Below are 21,129 nucleotides of genomic sequence, written 5' to 3'. Positions count from 1 at the left end.
AGTGGTATCTGTCAGCGTTGCTGTATGGATCTTGACCCCACCTTTGTTTCCAGAGTGAAAAACACCCATCTTGACCATCAGCTGACTTTGTTCATGAGGTTCTTGGGTCTTACAGTCTTAGGATTTCTGCAGTGTGTTGTTCAGCTAGCCACAGTGTGGAGTTGGGTCCTCACTGTGAAATAAAATCTTCAAGAAATGCATGTAAATGTATTTTCTAACAGTTAGGGTTGACTTTTCCTCATGTATAAGCTTCCTGCCTAACTTCTGAGCTGCTGTCAAAAAGTGCTCAGACGCAGACATTGAGCCAACTTAAAATTGTTAGTAATCTCATGACTGTTACTTGTACATGTATGTATACACAATTTGGTTCCTCTTGAATTTTTTTTAATTCCTGTTGCTGTACAAGAAGGCTGTAGAATGAAGAACAACTCTCCAGCAGAATACTTTGTTAATACACAAAACATTGGTAAGGATCAAATACAACTTTAATGTAGAAGCTTGTGATTTAGGCCCTCTGACTTGCAGGTGGGACAGGTACGGTGCCATGTCAGATCAATTATGTTGTCTGTACTACAATAAAATAATGCAAGACTGTTGTTTGGCTTGGGCGACTCATAATCTACAACAAAATGTTCCATTGGTTTGGTAAAAAAACTAAAAGGAAGAGAGAAAGTTCAAACATGGACTAATACTGAAATAATGTAATTATTGGTTTTGGTTTGTTATTTTTCACTAGAGTACCACAGAACTGCAGGCAGGTCCCTCTTGTTTTAGGACCAGTACTAATTGCTAAGAAAAATGCAGTGCGTCAGAGAACTAATGATATAACCATTTATGTCATTAATTCCTTGGGGCGTAAAGAAAAAGCGAAGAGTAAGGAGGGAGTCAGGCACACACAGACTGTGTGATCACTCCCATGTGACTGCAGTTTGCATGGAGCTGGAGCTGACTTCTCTGGAGCCCCAGGCTGATATGTGTTCATCACATAAATATTGCTCAAGTGTATGCTTTCAAGTTATTGAAGCAATTTTCATTTAGCTGTTACTTACGGTGGCTCATTAGTGGGTTATCCCACAGGGTAGCTTATTCTGTTGTTGCTATTATGGCATGAATGGGTCTTTCGGAGGATTTGGGGTCATTAAGAACATGATGTCCACATCTAAGTGTGGGAAAACACTTCGGTGACGTTTTGCATTTTCAGTCCAAAAGATGTTCACAGAAGGAGAGACACTTGCTAATTCATTGTTTCTGAAGGAGACAAGTTAAGTTGTGAGTGAGGAACCGATGAATTCTGAATTCATTTCTGTTTTTCTTTCTTTGTATTAAAATACAAGTACAGTTTTGCACCTCTTAAGCTAGCAGCTGTGCTAAAGGTACCAAATTCTAGTGTCTGTGAAGAACTGTCATTATATAAGAGGCTGTAACAGAGAAACTAATACTTTTTTTTTCTGTTTTTACTTTTGAAATTTCATAATTTCCCACTAATCTGGACTGCTGTTTTTTTATTTTACTGCTTCACAGTGAGCTTCACAAGTTCAGTTGTTTGGGGTTTTTTCTGACCTTGTACATGTCTACTGTAAGCTTAAAATTACGATGCTATGGCTTTCCAGTCCTTAAAGGAATGCATTTATTTGGAAGAATTAGAAAGCGACTGTTTTTCAGATGCACCCAGGTTTTACAGTGCTTCTTTTAAAAGGACTGTAGGGGTTCTTTTGGCTCAGGATCTCATGCTGTAACCAAACAACCTCCAGTTAGTGATTGTCCTTGGCAATTGGAGCTGCTGCCATTTCCCCATCTCGCACCGTTAAGCTTATATGGGGTGTATAAACACGTTCTGTGACATGCTCGTATTGGGGGTCATTCTGTTCATAGTACATGTGCATAACTGCAGCGAATGACACTGTGCTCTCTGAGTTCAGGGCTCCTGCCACCCCATGATGCTGTTGCTGGGGAATAAAAGAAAACTGGGTTCTGGTGCTGAGCCCACTGGTGAAGAACATTGCTGCAGAGTCCTGTATGTGATTGCGTGGTGGGGAAAGAATTAAACAAAAGCTGACTAGCTGTTCTACCCTCCTAAGTCGGATTTACAGGATTTAAGCAAATCTGCTGGAATTCCTTGATCTTACTCCTGTTCCTTACAGCTTGAGTATTATATCAGCTCTGGGTATGATTGCTATTAACTACCTCTCTTTTTAGTCTTTCCTTGAAGATCTCTTATGGAGGAAACATTCATATTTCAGCTGGTTTTGATGAATAGTAGTCCTGCCAGTTCAGGAAAAATAGGTTGAATTCCAGAGAGCCAAGAACATTTTAGAAGATGGTACTTCTTGTTCAGAAGGGTCAATGCAGAATAATCTGGAAAACTCAAGACAGAAAGAGTCTGTAGGGAATCATAGACATTATTATACAACTGTGCTTATATCAGGGTGAGAGGGAGATTTGTGTTAAATAGTGGACTTGGGTATTTACAATTACTTCAAACTTGCCCACACAAGAAAGTTCAAGATCTGTTTTACCTTATCTTTAGATATGTTGCCTGTCTAAACTGCCATGGTTGTACTGGTATAATTTCCTTCTTGGTCTTACTCTCCACTTTGGAGGGGGCCATATAGCCATGAGAAACTTTTGAAAATCTGAGATCCACCTCTCAAGAAAATGTCATTATATGTCCCAGAAAACCAGGGGGAGTCTTGGCAAGAAGGAAATAGTCCCAAAAGAGGACCCGCCACAGAGGAGACAACTGCAAAACCCACTCTATCTTTGCACAGTTTGTCGTTCCTTCAGAAACTGAATACCAGACTTGGACTTCTGTTGCTTTTGGTGCACTGGTCTGTGTTTCCTTTAGAATCACTTTATTTGGGAAGTTACTTTATCTAGAAGAGCCTTGCCTTGAGAGGGAAGCAACTTATAAGCTACTGTGAGAGAAATCCAGTACAGGCTTTTGCTAGAGGTATTAAACCCTATTGGTGTGTGTCAGAGGGCTAAATAGGTGAGTGTCTTACGGGAGTTCTGGAGGGGCATGAACAACCTCACTACTCCTGACTAAGCAGCAGATTTCTCTGAATGCTAGTAGATTTTCTGTTTCTGCCTCCAGTATATCCTTTCCTTATCTTTTCACTGGAGTAAGTGGTTCTAAATTCCAACACATTCCCGTATTTTCATTTTTTTTTTCCTCCTTTTTGTCAGTTCTGCCTGAGAGTTACAGCATGCTGTAACATCTAAGCTATTTCCATCCTCTGTTGCCCTGATCATCTGCCTCCCTCACTTGAGGATATAGGAGATTTGCTCCTAATTAACTGAGTGTAATTCTTGGCCAAATCCACTGTGTCCAGAATGCACTGTGGTAAAAATCGACTCCAGAAAGGGCTCCCTCCTACCACTCAGCGACTCTTGTAAAAGATCCAGCATGTAGTAGAATTTCCTTGCATTTGATGAGTGACTGAGGATGAGGCAACCCAAAACTGTCATGTGAAGTGAGTAATGGGTAATAAGTAAGAGAAGAAAAAAAAGTGGCTTTTTGTCAAGCTAATGGATTTTTATCAGCCCATTCTTTGTTTTTATGCTGAAGGTGTCTTTCGAAATGCTGCTCAGCAGACTTGGCCAGAAGTGAGCTCATTTCTTAAGGTGACCTTCATATTGCATGCTGCAGAACACCAGGAGTTAATGCCTCCAAAATCAGAATATAAGTATAGGAAATGCCCATCAGACTGAGCTGAGGAGCAGCACAGGGAACGTGTAAAAAAAAGTCTGAGACTGAACAGCTTCAAATGGAGCAATTTCCTTCTTAGATTTAGTAAGGCTTAAAACATTTGTTGTAGCCTCTAACCCTAACTCATAAAGGAGCAGTAAGCCGAAAAAACTAAAAAAAACCCCATAGGGTTGTTCATAGCGATACAGTAATGATCAACCCCCTGGAAAGCATCCTAGCCAATCGAGTGAAAATAACTTTACAGCCCAAGATCGAGGGGAAACTTGATGGAAAAGATCTCTGGAGGCACTACGTATGCTGGCAAGATGCAGGGCCGAAAATCGGGAGGGCACCCTGGAGAGGGCTATGCTACCTGTGGCTTTTCCATGGCGAGACCTGGAAGCCGCTTAACGTAAAGTTTTCTGTGTCCCGTGTACCTAGGTTCAAATTGGAGGAGAGTTTGACCTCAGGAAGCTGCAGGCAGCTAACCGAGGCGGCAGCGGCGGGGGGATAAAGTCCAGGCTGCTTCCCACAAGCCTAATCGCTGGCGAGTGTGCGCCCATGAGCCCCGCGATTAGGCTTCGTGGAAGGAGGCTGGAAAAACCCTTGGCCGGTTTTGGTGCCGGAGGTTTTGCAGCAGGACGCCGGCCGTTGTGCCTCGGGGAGAGAAGGACGGGGCAGCGGCGGGCGGGCGGCACGGCCGGGGGGGAGGGAGGGAAGGAGGGAGACTGAGGGAGAGGGAGGGACAGCGGGAGCGGGCTGAGGGCTGCGCCCCACCCGCCTGCGCTTGCCGCCTCCAGCTAGAGAAATTCTGGGGCATGTTCTCCTCCCTTATTTCTCTCCCTTCTTTTTTGCCTTTCCGAAGAGAAGAATCGAGGAGAGATGAGGAGAGGAAGGAGAAAGTGAAATTCTAGGATGCTGTTGGGAACTGGGATCCTTTCCCTGCGGAGAAATGGAAGAGGCACCCCGGTGCGGAGCGGATAGCGCCCGGCTCCCAGGGAGACCCAGCTGCAGAGCCCGGGGCGACGGCAGCGGCTGAGCCCGGCAGCCGAACCAGAATGTGAAGCTTGAAGAAGCTTCTGCCCACTCTGTACAGAAGAGATGGAGATCCCCAAAGTACTCGGGCTCCTGGTAGAGCTCTCGAGTCTGTTATCCTGTCTCAGATGTGTGGAGGTAAGAAATGGTTATTCTTCTCTCTGCTTCTAAGAAGTCACATGGCTCTTCTAGCGTCTTCACTGGAAGTGGATCTTGTTATTACTTGAATATGTTTTCCAAAGCGTCTAGGCAGCTGTGGTCCCTGGGAAGGGCTGGGGGCTTGGGGAGGGATTTATTTCATTATGCATAAGAAATTCAGGAAAGGAAACAAAGCAGGAAAGCAGGATACACAAGGGCTTGCAGATGCTTTGGCTCAGATTTCCTATGTTTCTCAGGCACTGCAGTGACCCTGGCAGGAGAGATGCTTTGTCTCTGTTCTTTGCTGATTGACTGATTATGCCTGTTGCTGTTGTGGACAGATGATTTATAGCCACACGGACCTGGGGCAGTGACTGCAGCACAGGCTGTTTGCACTTAAATTTGGTGGTGGTGATGGTCAGCATCGTGGGATTTTGGAAGCTGCCATGGGAACTGGCAGCTACTAATCTTCCATTAGAAGGGAAGCGTATTACTTGGACTGCAGTTCTTTCATTTATGGTCTGTCTCCAAGAAGAGCAGGTTCAGGCTTTCATATATAGCCTGTTACTAGTCCAACTGATCCCTCTATCGCCTGCAGGCTTACGTGTGTGTGCAGGTGCACACTAAAAGCTAGGAGTCAGGGGACCTGGACTGTGGCTCAGTCACCTGTTCGGTGCAGTCACAAAAGTGTAGCTTAGTTCACTTTCCTGTCTTTGCAAAGAGCTTTGAAATAATGAATTAAACTACAAGATGCTAGCAGAAGCATGAACAGTTTCTTTTCACTCTGAGTCTGTGAAGATCTTGCACCTGCCTGCACACCATGTAATGGTGTTGAGTGGAGATCGTTATCTCTCAGCCAGCAGTCAAGTTCTAACCACCAAAAATACTGCCTATAAGAGGAAATGCAGTTTTGTGGCCAGACAGGATGCTGGAATTCTGGGGGCTTTGTTTCATACTTTTTTTCTTAGCTATTTAACCCCATTTGGATAATAATACCATAGGACATATCATATTCTCATATATTAAAACCAAACGCTCAAAAAGCCTTGTTGCATTTTCTTCTTTAGGTGTTTCCCACTTTGTACATAGATGGTTATTACTGTTTTAACAGGGATCCCTGGGGGCATCATTCTGCCACATAGATATAGCTCTATTTGCTTCTGTGGCCATAGGTGGCTTGTCCTATAAATGGAGAGACAATGAGTGGTTATTCATTATTTTTCTTACTGGTAACAACGATTTTCTTCTAGCTTTTCTATCCATAGGCATATTGCTCAGGCTTAATTCTATTGAAAAGAACAAGCAGAGCCCTGTAATGTAGTGCTTAGATCAAGGGTAAATCTCTGCAGGCCAGTAATTACTCTTTTTGCTGTTAGTGGGCAGAGCTGTGATTGGATTTGAAGAGGAGCAATGGGGAGAGCGAGGAAGAAGCTGGTTACTAGGGTGTGTTTGCCTAAAGCAGCAAAAGACTGAGCTGCTTTTAGGACATGCCCATGTTTATTTCATCGGATAATCATCTCTCTGCTTTTGTTCTGTTTCTTTTCCCAGATTTTCCTGGGATCCCAGCCCAACCAAAACCATTTGCAGAGTGCAGGTAAGAACAAGAAGCTATTAATTCAGTCATCGGGCAGATTCTTTCCTGCAGTGGTGATCTGAGACCATAGGTACGACGAACCACTGCTACCTGGTGTTCTTCCTTTCTTTCCATTACTTCTTCAGTGTTTTCTCCTGTCTCAATGTCTGTTTATCTCCTTCCCCAAAATGGCCAGACCACTTTCTTTTCTTCATGCATAATACTCTAGAAGTTCTCTACTCCTCCCAGATGTTCTTTTCCTTTCATCTCTTTCTCTGCCTCAGTCTTTTTTGCATGCTCACCTTTCCTCCACTCTAATAACTACTGAATTCTCATGCACCCCCTCTGAGGGTCCCAGTTGATGCAAACACACACAGTGTGTTTTCCAGACACCTACCTGTAACTGCTTCTCGTTTTTGTACCTTGCAGTTAACCTTCAGCTGTCACTTACCCCCTCTGGGCTTGGCAGCAGCTGGAAGGCAACTGGCATGAGGCAAAATTTCTTTGTACCCTTGCTTTTTGCCCTATGTGTCTTTAGGGCTAAAGGGTTTTCTGAAGGTATTGTCATCTTTTTCTTTTTTCAGTGAACAGAGCTGTAACTGTTATTCCTTTCTGAGTCTGGTCTTCCCATGTTATGGGCTCAGAATCGAGTTTCCCTCTTTCTTATTTCAGGGTCATGAATTAAGAGTTTTATTGTTTTGTTAAAGACCATATTACATTAATTTTTGGGGTTTCTTTGCATGAGATATTTCTCATGGGCACTGGCCTGGAACATTGGCACCTGTACTTCCCCCAAAATATATTCCCTTTCCCTTCCATTGGCCTATATTGGCCAAGTTCAGATAAGCCAGGTGATGTGCTAATGTGGATAGCGAACATACATACAATGAAATACAATGTCATTTCCCACCTTTCTGCTGTATAGAATGAAATTATAGCTAATTTTAAAGTCCTCTCAGTTTCAATCAATTTAGATAGGCAATTAATCTTCTAAAGAGCCTAGGAGGAAATTTAAGAGTATCTTATTCAGGTGCCAAAGCAGGTGGGGAAGGAAGTGGAGGAGTGTGTGCCAGACTCAAGTGCTGCTCCAGAGTAAGTGAATACATCTATTTGAAATAAATGGTAATGGGAACCAGTTCAAATTTTTCATGTTTGGGCCCAGTGTTAACACACTTCAAAGGTTTGTCTGGGCAGTTCATGACTTTCAGATCAATTTGTTTTTTATATAGTTCATATTATAAACAGTCTTTGAGCAGCTGCCTTGAAGAGTGATAGAATTGAAATCAAGAAAGTAGTAATCAAGACCGTAGACATGGGAGGTGTTTCAGGAGATCAGCTGGTGTCTCCCACATTGTCTGAGCTTCAGTGTGTGATGTCTTAAGTGATGCTAACAGCTCCCTTCCTGTGCCCAGCGTCCAACTTGTGTGGTGTCGGACCTCTTGGGTATTACAATGGCTCGCTGGCGGTCACTGAGGCCGGGGCAGAGTGCCTCAACTGGGCCGAGTTCCCCGATTATGTTCAGCAGTACCCAGACCGTGGCTTGGGGGACCACAACCACTGCAGGAACCCGGAGGGGGGAACTACACCCTGGTGCTTCTACCGGCTTGCGTCAGGGGCCATCAGCTGGGCTAACTGCAACTGTAAGCAAGGTAAGGGCAGCTGTGTGTCCCACCCAGGCTGCATTGTCTCGGGGGGCTCAGGCCAGAAACGTGTGCTGCACAGACTTGCAAGCAGCAAGTGGGACACCCTGTGAAAGAAGCACAGTACAGTAACTGTCCCAAATTGCCAAAATAATTAGGACTATAGGCTAGCCTGTGTGGGAGAAGAACGTCTGTATATAGTAGGGGGTGGATTTAAGCTGCTGTAGCCATAATGGCTTGTATGGATTTTTTTATTCTCATACAAGGAGATGACTTTTTTTTTGCTGTTAATATATGCTACTTTGAAAACAGTTTAAGTTATGTGGAAAACAACCCACTCCTGCTCCTTAAGTGTCCATATCAGAGCTCTCTTCATGTAAGAGTAGCAGTTCAAATATAACAAGATATAATCTTCTGTGGCTGGGTTTGTAAATCTTCTTTGGCAAAGTAGGTGATAGGCTTGCTTTAAAATTCCTCGCAGTGTTGACACAAGGACTGTTGCTTACTTTGAGGCATGCAAGGGAGCTGAGCTCTCTCAGTGCACTGACTCTAGTGCAACATTCTTGAAAATGTTTTGTTTGTTCTCCTGTTTTCTGACCTTCCTTGCTTTTCCTACATTTTGTGGAATGGATGAAGTACCAGTTTAATAAATGAAATTACAAAGTCTTTTTCTCTTGCCAATGGAAGTGCTTTCAAAGATGGCTTCATTAAAGTGAAGGATACAAGTGTAGTTGTGCCATGTGCCTGCACTGAGGTACTACAGACAGAAGGTGTATCCTTCTCCCAATACATAACTGAGTGAGGAGATGTGCTTTCTAAACAGTGGTAGGTATTTGTAGTGCAAGGGGAATTGAAAGTGCATTTACATTGGCACTTGCTTTTCTTAGAGAAATTAAAGAGGATTCACCTGCTGTTACTGAACATCTAGCTGTAGCAACAGTGAGTCTCACAGGTGAGGTAGTCAATGAAAAATAAATCAGTGGAGTGTCAGAAGGAATTAGAGAGCCTGCCATTTCCATACACCTTTTCAAGGTAGCATGTAAAATCACCACCATTTCACAGAAGGAGGATCCAGGAACTGTGGCAGAAGCCAAGCTTCCTGCCGATGTTACCATGGCTTTGAAAAGAACATAGCACCAGCCATTGTCCCAAGCAGCCGTTGATGGAACTGGGAAGGTGCTATGTCCTGCACTCCTCCATACAAGTCACTTCAGTGACAACACCAGCAAAACAGGGATGAGAGAAGCCAAGTGCAGTTCAGCTCAGCTACATGCAAGTCCAAGACTTGCTGGTCTGAAACTCCATCAGAACATAGCAGCTTTTTTCTTTTTTTTTTCTCTCTTTGAAGGTGCTGTGCGGTTAGCTGAAGATAGTAGCGTGGAGCTGTACTTCAATGGACTCTGGGGCACCATCTGTGCTGACCACTGGACTGACTGGGATGCCAGTGTTGTTTGCAGGCAACTAGGTCTCAGGTGGGAACGTCAGTCTGATTGTGGGAGTTACATGCTCATGTGGCCTTTGAAAGAACAGCCTCTGTGGTTACAGTCCCTCTGGCACCGTGTGTTGGCTGGGGGAGAGGAGTTTATTTTGTGGGCTCATTTCCCACTTACGAGGATCCTTTTGTACTTCTTTCTTTCTGTGGCTATGCCCAACCTCAATCAGCATTTGCAAGAATATTTTAAAACTGTAGTTTCTGCTTGGTGCTACAGACTGTGATGAGTGAGCTGTGAGATTGTATCCCCTTTTTGGTGTTACCAGCTGGAGTTACTGTAGTGATCTAATAGAAATTTTGAGAAATTCCTTTTTGGGAATCTGGGATTTAGACCTTCAAACTTCCAAGTAGCAAGGAGATAAGGTCCACAGAGAAGGAAGAAGGTGATTCAGATATTTGGATGTTTGAATCTGTTGATGGGTTTGTTCATCACTCTCAAACAAGAGTGCTGTTTCTGACCAGGCCAACTCCTCTGCAGTAAGTAGGAATACAAAATGGGTTAGGTGATGGGAAGTGCTTTGTGCTTGCTTGTGCTTTCCCATTAGACTGTGAATGGCCACCCCTTTATGCACTCCCAATCAGCCAGGCGCACTGGGATGTGAAATGGCACAAGTGGACTGGAGAGTCTCAAGAACTGAGGGGAACTTGTAAATCAAGCAGTGGTACAGCATTTCATCACTCTGAATTCTCTGTATCAGTGAGATCGGCACAGCTGGAAAGAAGAGTCATGCTGGATTGTGGTCTGTTCCCCTGCACCTGAAGTCAGCAAACTGCCATGGGGATGAGAAAGCCCTGCTGCAGTGTGGCTATCGGAAAGCTATGTCAGGAGCTTGTAACCAGGGCAGTGCCATGGTAACCTGCGTCCCTCCAGAAGGTAAATCTCCAGGGGACGTTCACTCCCTGTTTCTTGCATCAGTGTTGCTGATAAGATGTAAAATCTAAGGTCGTGAAGCTGTGGAGGGCAAATCATTGGAGCATGTTCTTTCACCTGCTATACAGGTGGTTATCTTCCTTCCAGTGGAAAATTATACATTCTTTCCCAATCCCAAATACTCAGAGTGGGCATACTTCTACAATCACTGAAAGATGGCTGTTGCTTGTGACCACATCCCCTTTTTATCAAACCAGACTTTTGTCTGCAGGCAGCAAAGTCCTAGTCACTGTAGCAGCCAGTTAAAGAGCCATCCCTGGACCAGCAGTACCCTGGGCTGCAATCACAGATGCTTCTGGCGGGTGTAGAGAGGAGAATGTGGTAGGGTGGGACGAGAGCATCCCAAGAGCTCCTCTGGCTGGTGAATGGTTCTACGCCCTGAACTTCTAGATGTGCTTTGTCTCTGTCTTGTTCTGTTGTGCTCTCTTTCCATTTCTTGAAGCACAGGTGTAGGTGCCCCTCTGCGTTTAGTTGGGGGAAAGGAGAGCTTTGAAGGGCGAGTGGAGGTATACCATGATGGCAAGTGGGGTACCATCTGTGACGACCAGTGGGATGACCGGGACGCTGAAGTAGTCTGCAGGCAGCTGGGACTCAGGTAATTTCCCCACTGTATGTCATGGAGGGTAACAGAAGTAAGCAGAATGAAGAACATGACAGCATGTCCTTTCACTAGAGTACCTGCCCTTTCTATAGGAGGTACACAGAAAGCCTAGGAAAGAGAATTCTGGACTAATCATCCTATAAAGGGATTTTGTACTTAATTCCTGTCAGTTTTATGGGCTTATGCTGTGGAAAAAAAGAGTCGGTACATCCCTGTCTAAGGTTTGTTTGTGTTTATCCCTGTTCATTATTTTTGCACACATGTCCTAATGCAAATCTTCTTGGCCTCAGTGATAACTTGTCATGGTGATTTCCATATGTGAACTGCAGTTTCTTACTTGGTTAAGTTTAAACACCTCCAGTTTCACTGACTGCCCTTATCCTCTTCAGACAGGAAAGCAAGAGAGATCACCTCATTCTTCTGTGTGCCATTCAGCACTTAACATGGGAGCTGTTGTATACTGAGCATTCTTGAAAATCACATCCATGCAGAATTGTTTAAAACAGATGATTCAAGTTTGAGATCCCTCAAACTTTGGGAGTTTTGCCTGTTACTGAGATTGAAACGTCCTCAGAACTCCCCAAGTGTCTGAACTGTTCATGCTGCAGGCACATTTTTGTTATGTATTGGAAGGTCTCAAAAACTTTTGAATAATGTAATTCTGTTAACGGTTGGCAACACCACTGTGTCAGAAATATAGATTATCTATGGGAGGACACTGACCTAGCATAGGAGAGTCCTTGTGCAAGGCAGAATCTGAGGGCACAAGGCTGTGACCTTCCTCACTGAACATGTGTGTCTGTAACATTTGCAGTGGGAACCCAAAAGCCTTGTCATGGGCTCACTATGGGCAGGGGCCTGGCCCAATCCTGCTGGATGAAGTGGAGTGCTCAGGCAATGAACTCTCGCTTGACCAGTGCAAGAAGAGTGAGTGGGGACAGCAAAACTGTGACCACATTGAAGATGCTGGGGTCTCCTGTGACCCTTTCACAGGTACAGACCTACAGCTCTATGCCAGTCAGACACAGCCGGTCTTACTCCCATATTACACGACTTGCTCAGCAGATAACCCCCCTGCTTCAGGATCCTGCAGGCCTTCTGTATACAGCTCCCATAAGGGCTGCCAGATGTGGAGGCAGAGAGCAAGCAGCAAGTGGGAATGGATCAGAGCCAGGCTTGGTGGTGTTCCCATGGCTTTCCACAGGTGGCATGGAAAGGCTGAGGTGAATCCTTCCCTGACAGATGGGCATGTTTGGGAGTAATGAATGTTTGTTTTTTGAGTACCCACAGATATCTGTGTCTTTGGTTTCTTTCACTCATGGGCTGTACAGAGACTTCAGCAATGGGGCATAGGCTGTTTCCTTTCTCCCTGGCTGAGTGCTGACCTTTCCTTCTCCCACCCCTTGCAGAGGGAACTGTCAGGCTGGCTGGTGGCCGCAGCCCCAGCGAAGGCAGGGTGGAAGTTTATTACAATGGAGACTGGGGCACAGTATGCGATGATGGCTGGACAGACCTCAGTGCCCAGGTGGTCTGCAGGCAGCTGGGCTTCAGGTAGGACTGAGAGTGTATGTAGTGTCTGTGCTTCCTAATTTCAAGGATTAGATTCCATCACCCTTCACTGGGGTAGGCTGGACCTTAATCCTTCAATGCTGTCTTTGTTAAAATGGTTATTACCATTATACAACTTTATTCAGAAAAGATTAATAGATATCCAAGGTATTCCCCTTTATTCTAAGGCAAAAAAAAAGAATCTTTATCTCTTGCCTCGGCCTGTTTTGAAAGCAGGTAACAGGCTTGATACTGTCTTTATGAAACCCTTACCAAAGTCAGAAAGTTCTCCTAACAATCCTTAAATTTGCAGGTGTATCAGCTCAGCACTGCCACCCCCTCTGCTCTGTCAGCTAAACATATCACCTGCTTCAGTAGTTGAACGAAGACCATCAGGGCAAAAAAAAAAGAATAGTATTAGGGATTTTCGTAATGCATTTCTTTCAGCCTGTTGCTGAACTGTCGTCCCTCCAGGTATGAGTTTGGGGAAGATTTAAATCAGAATACTGTAGTCTCGGAGCCAGTGAAATTTTTTTTTGTAGATTTTTTAATATCATTAGGGTATCCCTGTAAAATTTCAGCTTTATAGACTAAACTAAATTCTTCCCTTTGGGTTCAGCTGCATACTGTGTTTGTCATATACTGTAGTGCCTAAAAGTTTGCAGCTTTCTGCATTTCAATTCCAGGTAGCTGCTTCTTATAAAAAGAAGTAGAATTACTTAAATGTTGATGTTTTTGATGCCTCCTCTGCTAGCCCCTCCCCACATTGATGTACCTGGTGTCATGTCTACAAAGCAGCCTCTGTGATATAGCTGGCCCTCTGTGCTACTATGACTGTGCCTTTGACCAGACACTAGAAAATGGATTGGTCTGAGCGGGCCTCCCTGAAAACTGAAGGTGGTGAGATTTCCAAGTTGCTTGGTTGCCATCCTGTGTGTCACTGAGTGGTTTAGGTCAGGAGGCCACCGATATCACAGTTGAGCTCTGCAGGGGAGTTTCCCTTTGGGTCTGAGCTTGGGTCCCCCTATGGGGTTAATGAGTTTTAATGAGTCTGATGTTATGTTCTGTTTCCTTCCTCTAGTGGTCCTGCTACCCTGGCCTCTGAAGGGGACTATGCTGCTGGCCAAGGCTTTATTTTACTGGATGATGTGGTTTGTGTGGGGACAGAGCTGTCCCTCCTGGACTGTCCCCACAGCAACTGGGGGCAGCATGACTGCTCACACACCGAGGATGTGGGAGTCCGCTGTTCCCCAGAGAGCAACACAGTCATGGATGGCAGCCTGGGTAACTTGCCTTGCCTCTTGCCCTGGATGGTGGCGAGGTGTCACCTGCTGGTCTGTTCCTTTGGAAGCTCTGGCAGATGTGGGAGTTTCCCCTGTGCTGTTTCAGTGAGGGGGCTGCTTTTTGAGGAGGACTGCTAGGAACAAGTCTTGTCTGTCTTGGGGCAGAGCCACAGAGCTGTGGCTCCACCAGACCTATGGCCAGACCTACAGAGAAACTGAAACTGGAGAGAATTGTGTTGGCAGTCTCTAAAACAAACCTGAGAGGCTGAGGAACAGTGGCTGCTTTAGTGTGCTATTGCTCACTGATGAGACACCTCAGCCCCATGTCTGTGGGAACACAGGACCCCTTTAACTAGACCCTTCAGAAAACTGGTATAGTTATGTTAGTATCACACCTTACCAAGATAAGAGGACTTCAGAGGGACTATTGAGTGGAAATCTGCACTCTCTTGTATGAATGGCACACTTAATTAAAATAGTGCATGTATTTCAAGTTAGCATAATTTCCTTATTTATATGAGGGCCTGATACTCTCCCTTTTCCCTGCTACAGGAGACTTTCCAGTTTGTCAGACATTTTTTATTGAAATAGACAGCATCCAATATTTTTGTTTTTCCTGGATGTAGAACTCTTCTCTTGATTAGAATAATGTAATAGTTTTATAATTTAATGGATTTCTTTCCCAGGCATGTTTAAGCTTGTCCACTCTTGGCTCAGGAGTTAATAACTTTCCTTCTGTTCTTGTTCTCCTCTTTATTCAGCTTTCAGAATATGATCCACTAATGATTTCCAGTATGTATTAAGTAAATTAACATGTAGTCTTCTGATTCAGCAACCGAGGTAAAATGTCTTCAATATAGAAACACTCTTTTTTTTCTTTTTTCTTTTTAAGCTTACTGGTATCTGGGATTCATTTTTTTCCTGTAGAATCCAAGTTCTGGGCACCTCACACTCTCTGGTGTTTTTGCTTGCAGCAACCCATCCTGCAGGGCCTCCCGTGCGGCTGGTGGATGGAGAAAGCACCAAGGAGGGGCGGGTTGAGGTATTCCTGAATGGGCAATGGGGCAGTGTCTGTGATGATGGCTGGACAGACAGAGACGCTGCAGTAGTTTGCAGGCAACTGGGATTCAGGTAAGAGCTCTGGTATATGCATCTTACAGATAGAAACAGCTCTTGGGGATTCCTTCTTTCTGGACCTGTTTCTGGGGGCTTTGTTTCTTAGTTTTGGCATACCCACATATGCTTGAGGGAGTAGGGTCCTATTTTCACTGTACTACTGTCTGTGTGTGGAGTGACACGTAAATATTATTTCTCTTAAAATGTGCTGGTGCTTCAGGTTCACCTGCCTCCTGCTTACTGCAGATTAGCCACCCTCTCTTTAATTGCAGTGGTACAGCAAAAGCCAGAGCAATGGCTTATTTTGGCGAAGGCCATGGGCCCATCCATCTGGACAACATAGAATGCAGTGGCACGGAGCACACCCTGGGGCAATGTGTCAGGCCTGACACCGGGATTCACAGCTGCTGGCACAGTGAGGATGCCGGTGTGATCTGTGACTATGTGGAAGAGAAGGTCCAAGATATCAGGAGAACAGGTGACATGCCTACTTCTTCTATGCAGAAACCTGGAGCTCCAGTTGTAGGATCTTTGCATGCTTTTATGCTTTTTCCTTGCAGTTCTTCTCTTTGGCTGAAACTTTACCTACAAAATAAGCATATCTTGTCCTGCACCTCCTACTTTTTCCTTGATTTTATTGTCTCTTCTTAGGAGAACAGGGTGCTTCACCCACGTCAGGCCTTTGAGCGTGCAGAACTTCCCCACAGCCAAGTCCCCAAGTTTCTTAGAGCAGTAACCATGAGAAAACTTTGGGTTTTAGAGTACTAAAGAACTAGCTGTATAGGTCTCCCCACCCCCATTCCTGGCATAAGACTACAGGTACTGCAGGTAAGCATCTTCACCAAAACTGAGGAAACCTATAGGATCAAATCTCCTATGAATTCCATATGCACAACACAATATGTTCAACTACCATCAGGCTTAATGCCCTCAGGGAAGGTGAATGGTATTTGGCTCTGTGACAGCAATTGTTGATACTTAAGCTGACGGTATCTACCTTCAGCTGCTCTAACTTTGCTGTGCAGGTCCAGCATCTGGTGTGTGTGGGATGCGCCTGCTTCACCGTCGCAAGAAGAGGATCATAGGTGGAAACAAGTCTCTCAGGTACCACCCTGTACTACTGGGAAAACCAGAACTGGTTCCAGCATTCCTACAGACTCTGGAAATAGCCTGGCAAATCCTGAGCACATTAACACATTTTCACTGGTGATTTTTTAACTTTATTTGAACCAGTGGGCCTATGTATGGAAGGATGCATGCCAGCTGAGCCCAGATAGGGCAGAGCGGATGGGAAAAGAGGAAGACAGCTCCTATGTGTGACACCCATTGTTTCTCTGTTTCTTCTTCAGAGGCAGTTGGCCATGGCAGGCCTCACTACGGTTGAAGGGTTTTCATCGAGATTCCCGTCTGCTGTGTGGAGCAACACTGATCAGCAGCTGCTGGGTAGTGACTGCAGCCCACTGCTTCAAAAGGTGAGTTTGTGAGTGGGGACCCTCAAGGGATACTCAACGATGAACAAGATAACCTCATACAAGGTTATCCTCCCAGCCCAGTGGAAGCACATGAGCAAAGTTTCTAAACCAAGACCTTCAGGTTATGATGTGTGTGATCTTGGAGCACTTATGGGGATGACTCAATATAGGCTTGCTTTATCCTTCACTGCTTACACCTGCCCTCTTAACTTTGAAGCTTTACAACTTAAAGGGAACCAGCATTTTGCCATTCTTCAGTGCTTTAAGGAACTGTGAACAGATAAGGTCACAAGCCTGTTGCAACTATTGTAGCTCTTTCTATAGGAAAAAACATCCTGTGCGTGGTAAATAGTGATTTGGGACACCCATTGACTGCAACAGCTGGCATTATCACATCTGCTAAAGAGGTCCCACAGTCCTGTAGCTGGCAGTGTTTTATCAGTTTGTGAGGAGGTGGTTCAGTCTCATAGCAACTGAGACTTGTGTGAGTCTGTTTCCCTCTTAGCAGGAGTATCAAGATCTTGAGTCTATTTTTCTCCAGGTTTGGTGTTGATGTGCGGCGCTACCTGCTGCGAGTGGGAGATTATCACACAGGTGTGAAGGATGAGTTTGAGAGGGAACTGCCTGTGGAGCGGATCGTCCTCCACAGGAACTACTGGGCTGGCAGCAATGACAATGACATTGCCCTGGTCCGGATGCGGGGCAGAGAGGGGCACTGTGTCTCCTTCAATCGCCATGTTCTGCCTGTCTGCCTGCCCAACAGGAAAGAGAAGTCTGACATCAACAGGCAAGCCTGCATCATCTCTGGCTGGGGAGACACAGGTGAGTGATGGGGCTTTGAGGGGCAAGAAAGATGGGGGAGTCTGAGTTCAGGAGCCTACATGGGCCATTAATTTGTCTGCACAACTCAAGGCCACGTTCTTACTGTTCCTATGTCTGTGCCAGCGCATGGTGTTAAGGAGCAGGGAGGTTAGGTGATTTTTATGCCATTGTGTTTTTTTCTGATTTTGAGGCTTCTTGAGCCCATGGTGGACATTTGGGTTGCCATAGCATCCCTCTGAAGCTGGGTGGGAGAGCAATGCTGCCATCTGGCCACAGCCTTCTCTTCCTTCCCCTTTCTACATGCATGTTTGCCCACAGCAGACACTTAGGCAGCAGCCTGTGCAGAGCTGGTGTACAAGGCCTGTGAGAGGCCCCCATGTTTCCATGACCTCCTGCCTTCTTCGTGATACTGTGGGGGCGCTTAGAGGTGGAAGGAATCTCTCTGACTACCTTGCTTGATCTCCTTGGATATTGCAGCAGGGACAGCTGGGCTCTGAGGCTAGTTTCTGCACTAGGTTTGAGACAGTCTGTACCTGTCCTCTTTCAGCACATTGCTATGGAGCTTCCTAGGTAAAAGGGAGCAGGGAATATTCTAGAAATTACTCGTTATTAAATACTTAACTCTCTCAAGGTGATGCTGGGCTTGGTGGAGTCCTGACATGAACGCATTAGCAAGGTCTGGAGACAGCTTTAAACTCTAAACAAAGCTTTATAACTGCTTGTCCAGTCCTCCCCCATTTGAGGATCAGAGGTGCAACGCAGGGCTGGGGGCAAGGAGGCCATTCTGGCACTGCTGTGACTGGAGCAAAGCCATATGTTCAGAAAGACTTGCTGCCAAAAGGCAAATAGCCCCAGGAGCTTGTCTGTTCCCCTAGCTGTTACCCCAAGGGTTTAACTGCAAGTATACATTTGCCTTTGGAGTCAGTTGCACCAGGTGCACGTGTCACTGGGTGTCTGGGGAGGATCAAGGAGCAACCCAGCTATGTAACTTCCTTCAGCTGTACTGGGACTTAACAGCTAGAATCCCTCCCATGCACCAAACCTGGCTTTGCCAAACAGAGGGGCAGTTACCTACAACCTTGTGAGCTTACCGTAAACCTTGGGCACAGAAAGGTCATACTATAATATAGCACATGAACCTTATGTTTTGAGTAAAGCTAGGGTAATAAAGAGATTTGAGCAAATAGAGACAAATCCGGCCAAAGATGAAGTGAGCTCCCTTTGAATAATATTTGGATGCCTCTGAAATATCTTCCAAAACTTCTCTGAGGGTTAAGCGCTTTACAAATATTACTGCATTTATTTCTTGAGAAAGCACTGTCCTTGTTTTACGGAGCAGGAAGTGGAGGCTCAGAGAGGTAAAATAAATTGAACAAGGTTCAAGTTACTTGTTGGCAGAACCAGGAGTAAGACTCACCCTTTGATCTAACCTTTTTTCTCAACCTCTTCCCCATTTCTTTGATCTTACAACTCTTTTTTGTGGTCTAGCTTTGCAGTACTGTTTTCTGAAGTTCTGCTGGTTCAGAGATGCTGAGCTTGGCCTATTTCTGCGCTGCAGTCTTGATGTGCAATGTACAAATATCTGGATTTGCATGGAGCACCGTTGCTCTAGGTCGCTGCTGTTGTCTGTACATGACTTGGTCTGACTGGTCTGTTCTGTTCCAGGGAAGTCCTATTCAAGAACCCTGCTGCAGGGGGTGGTGCCTCTTCTCCCATGGGAAGACTGTGCGGTCCGTTATGGACAGAAGTTCACTAACCGCATGATTTGTGCTGGGAACCTCTCTGAAGATAAGCGAGTGGACAGCTGCCAAGGAGACAGTGGAGGGCCACTCATGTGTCAGAGGTCAAACGGACGCTGGATCATTTTGGGGATCACTTCCTGGGGTTACGGCTGTGGTCGGAAGGATTCCCCCGGTGTGTACACAAAGGTCAGCAAATACGTACCCTGGATCAAGAAAGTGACCAAGCTAAAATGACAATGTCTGAGCTCTAGGAACTTCATTGTATGGTCTTTTTGCCCTGCAGCAGCAGAAGGCTGTGTCTTGTGGCCTGTGGCCTGTGACTGGCTAATGGAGATTTATTTTGTTGTTGGATGTTGGGAAAAGACTTTAATGTAGAACTGGGAGGAAAACAGTTACGGCTGATTCTTTAAAGTCTTTCGTTTCACTTTAGTCCATAATCTCTCAGCAGAGAAAGCAGGTGCACACTGGTAAGAATAATAAGTCTATGTTGCTCTGACTATCTGAGTCCCGTAATGCAATCGCACTTGGTCCTTTGCCCTGGCACACAGAAACAGTAGAAGTGGAGAGATACATGCCTCTCTAAATCTGTTCCTGTTTTTATACGTTTGCACATTTGAAAAACGCTGCAAGAAGAGGTGAGATGCTTGGAAGATGGCACCAGGCTCTGACATAGTGGAAATCCTCAGATATGAACTCTCTTCAGTTCCAGGAATCAGAAGATTTGACCTAAGCTGAGGCCAACAGTTGGGGTTTTTTCCTTCCCTGTTATGTCTCTAGGGGGAACCTTTTCTCTTCTGAATAGTAGGTCTGCTCCCATATGATCCCTTTAAAGTGTCTGTATTAGTAATACAGACTATATGTGTCTGTATAGTGTCTGCTGTAATTCTCTATCACACATTTCCAGTGGCCAGATACTATGGTTTTATTGCTGCTTTCTCAATATAGTGGTTCTTTTGTGTTTGTTTTTGTTGGTTTTTTTTTTTTTCCTTAAAGCAGCATCTCCTAGAATCAGTTGTTGGTGTGAGAGTAAATCTTCCATTTTTAAGACAGAATAGCTTTCTTGCCCTTGTGATTACTACGAAGAACTTAAAAATGTGACCTCAAAAGGGTGGACAGACACATTATTTTTCTTTAAATCCAAATGTAATGTTGATCTCAAACATTCAGGTGTTGAGTCATGATTTAACAGCACTGTGAGAATTTTCTCTTGGTACCTTATTCACCATGATTATTAGCTGCCCTTTATTTGTGATGTTAGTCTTTAATATCTCTGCGTTCACAGTTCTCCTATGAAACATAGAAGTACTCCTGGGGTATAGATACACAACAAACACAGGGAGTGAGTAATTTGCTTGAGGTGTAAAACAGTTGCTGCAAAGCAACTTCCTGCTTTCCTGAGTGTGTCCTATTTTTGCAACCCTGGACTAGCTTCCTCTCTTCTCTTCTTTGCACTATTTCTCTTTTCAGTCCTCTCAGTGGTAATAAACTGGCTTAACTCGAGGGTATGCAAGCAGTGCCATCAAGCTTTAGTTCTTGGCCTGAACAGAAATAATGTTGAGAGAAAGCAGCAGTTATTGAATACTTCAATTTCTTCCTCCTCTCTCATCCAAACAAATGATCAGAGTTGCCTCTTAGGCCTTAGTCACTTTTGTAAATTAATGTATTATTCTCAAGTAGGTAGAAAAATATAAAAATAGACAGAAGGGCGAAGTGCATTAACGGTTGTGCAGTGCACAGTGTCTTCTCGCTGTGCGTTAGACAAGCCAGAGAGAAGACGGGTCTCGTCAGGAGCAGGGGCAGTAAGCTTTGATGTATAACCAAGGACGTGAACATGGAGTCATGGTACAGAATGGGGCACACAGAACTTGTGCCAGATGTGCATGTTTGGGGTTCACTCACACACTGTAGGGTAGGCAATGACTCAGTCAGGCACTGGCCTGCTGTCTGGAAGGTCTGCGCTCAGGGCACAGAGCTGTTCAGTGCGGAGGCGAGAACAGGAGGCAGAGCACACAGCCTGTGGACTGGCAATGGGGTGCATGTGGTGACCA

At 45.1% G+C, this 21,129-nt stretch overlaps 1 protein-coding gene across 1 annotated transcript; it reads left to right on the top strand.

Moving 5' to 3' along the window:
• Positions 1 to 4,789: 4,789 nt before the first annotated feature.
• On the top strand, positions 4,790 to 19,315 carry LOC309406836 (neurotrypsin-like; the record flags this gene model as incomplete). Its single annotated transcript, XM_082002180.1, has 15 exons — positions 4,790 to 4,861; positions 6,410 to 6,455; positions 7,847 to 8,083; positions 9,423 to 9,546; positions 10,265 to 10,440; positions 10,945 to 11,092; positions 11,913 to 12,091; positions 12,508 to 12,649; positions 13,728 to 13,930; positions 14,919 to 15,060; positions 15,318 to 15,523; positions 16,071 to 16,149; positions 16,395 to 16,517; positions 17,059 to 17,339; positions 19,005 to 19,315. The coding sequence occupies 15 exons, from the start codon at positions 4,790 to 4,792 to the stop codon at positions 19,313 to 19,315; spliced, it is 2,469 nt and encodes an 822-aa protein (XP_081858306.1).
• Positions 19,316 to 21,129: the final 1,814 nt, after the last annotated feature.

The sequence above is a fragment of the Phaethon aethereus genome (genome assembly GCF_964289735.1).
Source record: "Phaethon aethereus genome assembly, chromosome: 7".
In the NCBI taxonomy this organism is placed as follows: Eukaryota; Metazoa; Chordata; class Aves; order Phaethontiformes; family Phaethontidae; genus Phaethon; species Phaethon aethereus.
Note: the sequence above shows the minus strand (reverse complement) of the source record. Positions and strands in the feature narration are given on the sequence as shown.